Source organism: Maylandia zebra, linkage group LG4 (assembly GCF_041146795.1).
Source record: "Maylandia zebra isolate NMK-2024a linkage group LG4, Mzebra_GT3a, whole genome shotgun sequence".
Taxonomy (NCBI): Eukaryota; Metazoa; Chordata; class Actinopteri; order Cichliformes; family Cichlidae; genus Maylandia; species Maylandia zebra.
Window position 1 is genome coordinate 35,895,509 of NC_135170.1, and position 5,150 is coordinate 35,900,658.

General features: G+C 49.7%; 1 protein-coding gene across 4 annotated transcripts in view; it reads right to left on the reverse strand.

Annotated features, from left to right (window-relative positions):
- Positions 1-449: 449 nt before the first annotated feature.
- Positions 450-5,150, reverse strand: part of mvp (major vault protein) — a 12,207-nt gene continuing 7,506 nt past the window's right edge. For all 4 annotated transcript variants that reach the window (XM_024802284.2, XM_024802282.2, XM_024802283.2 and 1 more), the window contains exons 10-18: positions 5,141-5,150; positions 4,874-5,071; positions 4,551-4,695; positions 3,821-4,032; positions 3,583-3,699; positions 3,161-3,287; positions 2,388-2,576; positions 1,203-1,354; positions 450-763 (exon numbers count right to left, since the gene is read on the reverse strand). The exon at positions 5,141-5,150 is cut by the window's right edge and continues 226 nt beyond it. In XM_024802284.2, coding sequence (XP_024658052.2) covers positions 1,229-1,354; positions 2,388-2,576; positions 3,161-3,287; positions 3,583-3,699; positions 3,821-4,032; positions 4,551-4,695; positions 4,874-5,071; positions 5,141-5,150 — 1,124 coding nt within the window. In that variant the 3' untranslated portion in view covers positions 450-763; positions 1,203-1,228. The remainder of the gene's footprint in view (positions 764-1,202; positions 1,355-2,387; positions 2,577-3,160; positions 3,288-3,582; positions 3,700-3,820; positions 4,033-4,550; positions 4,696-4,873; positions 5,072-5,140) is intronic.

The window sequence follows — 5,150 nt, forward strand, 5'->3', positions numbered from 1 at the left end:
TCAAAATCATCCCTGCTTGTTTTACGCCAGGCCTTCGTGTGCTCTTTGACCTTTGAGACTTTCTTCTGATTGACTGATGAACAGGGTCTGTCTCCACCCATCAGTGACCCACAACCTGACCTTTTAATGAGCACAGTTGCCCCCTCGTCCTGGGCTTCACTGACCCCGTTTCATACATCCTTCAATCAGAATGGGGCGTATCAGATTTAGATGGAAAACAAACCTTTGTTTGACTTTATTGTAACAGCTGAGAGAACACGTGATCCTTTGGAGCTGAAGGTGAGGACGCTTTGCTTTTGGACTGGAGGAACATTTGAACCCAGAGAGGGGACACCCCATGACCTCACACAGGGCCGGGAGTAGAAACACGGTCATGAACTGAGCGTTTGGAGCTTTTGTTTGCTCATTATTGGCGAATCAGAGCAGCTCATGAAAATAAAACACGGGCACAGCGGAGGACGTCAGTTTTAATATTGCTTCAGCGAAAAAACCACAGAAGGAAGAACATGAGTACTTTGTAAGGCAGAGACATCCACACACCAGAGTCAACATCTGTAAACAGCATTTTTAGCTTTGGGAGAAAAAGTGCTCAGTAGGAACAAATCTTTGGCTGTCAGTGTGGGACGGTGAACGACATCTTCGCTGCGGGTTCTCCGACACGTGCGCACCTCACTTCCTCCGGCCAGCACACATCGCTTTAATATTGAACTTTAACATATTGTAGGTAGGTGGAAAAAACCCGTCACGACCTCCAATGTTGAACCTGAAAAATAAAGAAAACAACAGAAAGAAATTCCTAAATGTCAGGAGTCGTCTTCATCAGTGACCTTTGTTCCACTGAACCATCAGGTGTTGTTAATTTCGACCAGCAGTGCTTTCATATTTGTTCCTCTGGCTCTTATTTTGAAAAGTCAGTTGTTCTAAACTAGTCGATGACGAGTCTAAAAAACGAGATGTGATGAGGGTCTGTGTCCTTCAGGTGCATCAGCTTCATGTTTCTGAGCCTCGTCACAGTCTAACGTTTCACGCTCGTGTTAAGTTAAACAAATTTGGGCTTAAATGATTAAAAAGAAACATTTCTTTGCACAGAGCTGATGAACGAGGCTAAAAGATGGGTTTTGTTTGACGGCTGCAGAAACTGAATGAAATCACTGAGAAGTCAGCAGTAACAGAAACAAGAGAGAAGATCTGCTGAGGTTTACTTTCACATCTGTTCCCCTCCTCTTCCTCACTGGGCCTGTCCCTGACCCGGCAGCGCCCCCAGCAGGCCGTTGGCTGTGGTGAAGAGGTTGATGGGAGACGAGCCGTCCGTGATGAGGGTGGACTTGAGCCCCAGAGACTGGAGCATCTTCACCTGGAGGAAACAAACCAGTGCAGACAGTTTTAAGCTCAGCAGCAGCAAAAACAACAAGAGAAATTAAAACAAGGCTTAAAACCTTATTTTGGGGCAGATGCTTTAAAATAACCCCCCCATTATAAGACAGCATAAACACCTGCGCAGCAGTAACAGGTTTAAATGAGACGATAAACGTTACTCTGGTTCATCTGCAAACAATCTCGAATTTGTTTTAATTCATTATTACACGTTTATTATTCGAGCAAACGCTGCAAAAAGCGGCCAGCGTCCGAGTCAGGCGAGCGATGTGATGGAAAAGTAAACAAGCGCAAATTAAAAGCAAAGACTGCGTTAATAAATCTTCAATAGACAGACTGTAACGAGTCTGTGCTGCAGTTCAACGTCGCGCCCTATTCATCATCACGCCGTTCGTACACAGACCACTGAGGTTGAAGCTCGATGGCGAGCGTGTCGCCTTCAGTTACACGTTTTCAAACACAGATCTTTGAAACAAAGTCTCGTGCGTCTGGTCTGAAACACGCGTGCTTCTAGTTTTACTCTCGCTCGGTGGTCGGTTAACAAGTATGGTGTGGTTTTTCAAAATAAAAGCGATGGCTCAGTGAAATGAAACCTGTTGTCAGACGTCTACAAAAAGAGCAGAAAAAACCTTTTTGCTTTAATAAACACAATAATGTTTATTATAATAAACACATAATCAGCTTGTGTGTGGCGTAGACTCTCAGCAGAGTCTTTCTTATTCTTAAAATAATTCGGAGCATTTCATGTTCGTGCGGCGTGGGTGTGGTGTGAGCGGCGTGGGTGTGGTGTGAGCGGCGTGGGTGTGGTGTGAGCGGCGTGGGTGTGATGTCAGCGGCGTGGGTGTGGTGTCAGCGGCGTGGGTGTGGTGTCAGCGGCGTGGGTGTGGTGTCAGCGGCGTGGGTGTGGTGTGAGCGGCGTGGGTGGCGTGGGTGTGGTGTCAGCGGCGTGGGTGTGGTGTCAGCAGCGTGGTGTCAGCGGCGTGGGTGTGGTGTCAGCAGCGTGGGTGTTGTACCTGCATCTCGGGGCCGGCTCTGGCGATCTCCTTCAGCGTCTCGCTGCCCAAACTCTCCATCATCTGCTTGAAGCGCTGACTCTCGATCTCAGCCAGCCGCTGCTGCTTCTCCACCTCCAGACGGTCGATCTCCTTCTTATAGCTCAGCTCCTGCTCACGAGCCTTCGCCAGGCGCTGCAGCTCCGCCTCCTGCACACACACACACATTACAGAGACATATAGGGTCGACCTTACAATAAAAAGCACCTCGAGGCTGAATTAAACTGAATAAAGCTGGTGTGGAGATGGAGCAGATAAGAAGGATGAGGGAAAACTTTGACGTAGCGCTACGACAGAAATACTACAACGAAGAGACGACAGCCAAAACATGTGACAGAAAATATCGCCATGGAGACGAGAGAGAATTTTTTAACACAGCTGTTTAGATCTGCGCGATAATTTGCCAGCTTCTTCTTTTTGACTTGGACAGCTTCGACTCCGCGGCGTCACTTTTTCTTTTGAATCCGTTTAAACTGGGACTCGTGAGCCGGCGCCTTCTTTCAGACGGCGAGGTTAAATCCATCCAGCACAAAGTCTTTGTGTTTTTGTTCATGTAAACTGGATTAATCGGTGTGACATCATTCGACCCTTGAACTCTATTTCAAGCTCACTTTTAATCGTTTTGGTGAATCAGTGAGCTGTGAGTCAGCGTTTGATGCCGACTCGTTACTTTAAAGCAGGCGGCAGATTTTACTGACATGTTTTATACTGAAAGGGAGGAAGTGTGAACGTACCGCCTCGATCCTCTGAGCCTCGGCCTTCAGTTTGGCCTCGCTGACCGCCGCCTCTCCCTGAATCCGAGCCGCCTCCGCCCGAGACTGAGCTTCAGCCTTCGCCGCTCCGGTGCTCTCCACCGCCGCGCTGAAACACACACACACACACTTTTAGTTTTGTCTGCAGTTTGTTGTAAATTAGTTCTGACGGTTGGAGTCTGTCAGAGTCTTTGTGTGTTACACTCGAGCTCTGCCTCATGGAAGCAGCTCCAAGCTGATCTTTAAAAATCGGACAAAAATGTGACGACAGACATAAAACATGTCGAAGTCTCATAATTGATAACGTTAGGCGTCGTGGTTTGTTTGCATCCTGTGACCTTGAGAAGATATTTAAGAGCCATCTAACGCTCTGATTTTCTCCTGCTGGTGGCGTCTGGCTTCACCTGAGCGCCTCCAGCTCCAGCAGCTCCTTCCTGGCTCGCTCCGCCTCGGCCTGGTCGGTGATGCGCTGCCTCTCCAGCTTCCCCCGGGCCTCCTGCTCCAGACGCTCGGCCTCGTGTCTGCACACAAGCAAACCTCATGAAGCTGCGACGTCTCATTGATGCTGTGTGTGTGTGTGTGTGTGTGTGTGTGTGTGTGTGTGTGTGTGTGTGTGTGTGTGTGTGTGTGTGTGTGTCGGACCGTGCAGCCGCTTCCTGAGAGTTGGTGGTGATCTCGATGGCCAGCTGGACGCTCTTCTGCAGGGCATCTCGTGTGCGCTGGTCGACGGGCTCCACGGACTGGATGTCCACGCTGCTGATCACCAGGTTGTTCTGGCTGAAGCGAAGACTCGAGCGAACCTGCATCTTCTCATCGAAGCCGAACACGGCCGAGCAGATGATCCGGTTCGAGTTCTGCAGAAGAAACACGTTGGCTCAACGATCACGTCAGAATCTGGGATTTTTAAACAATTCGTTGTACTCGGACATGAACTGAGCAGTTATGATCCACAGAGACGGTGCTGAAGGGAAGATCTGATATTTCTATTTGAATCTTGTGACCTGTGCGACTCCCACCACAACGGATGGAGGCACATTTTCGACTAATATTTTACTTTAGTCATTTGTTCTTATCAAGCCTGAGTACACTCAGCTGACATTAATTATGAGGAGAAAACTACTCGAACCTGCGCTGGTCTGGGGGTAAAACAACTCGTTTCACAGGCTGCTCTCAGGTTCAGTGTGAGACAAAGAAGGATTATTTCGAACTGAATCATGCAAAGCTGCTCGAGCGAAGTCCCAGAACACAAACACAGAGATGGATGTCGGTCGGCCGACCTGCAGACCGGCTTGTTCTTCATCAGTTGGTGATTTCATTTCATTCTGAATGTAAAAGCATCAGGATATCACAGGCTGGATGTTCCGATACAAACCTTGTGGAAATCATCAAACTGCACCGAGGCGACAGCTCCACGGATCCGCGATGCGATGGCTTTACAGGCGTCGCCCACAAAGTCGGGGACCGAAAACACGGCCGCGGCGTTGGCTGCGTCCACCCCAGACTTCACCTCGAAGTGCCTGTGAGGGAGAGGGGGAGGAGCCAAGGTAAGAAACACTTAGAACTGAGAGGCGTCTGCGTTTGTCGGCGCTTTAACCCGGAAATGCACTTTTTTTTTTAAAAACCCGGAGCAGTCAGAGATCATGCTGCTGTGCTGTGAACCGGCCTCGCCACGGACTCACACAAGCGTGCGCTTACCAGTTGTAGGAGAGCTGCAGCTGCAGCCGGGCGTGGTCGGCCGTCTCGATGGTGATGATGTCGGTGAAGAAGTCGGGCCCCAGCAGGAGGCAGATGGCCTTGATGACGTTGGCCCTCTTTGGCTTGTCCCCAGACAGCGACAGCACGGTGAACTGCTCGTCGGGTCCCAGCATCACCATCTCCGGTCCAAACACCACCCTGCAGACAAAACCACCATCAGCACCAGCAGTTCAGCTTCATTCAACTCCAACGCACAGCAGCGCCCACCTGGCTTTCT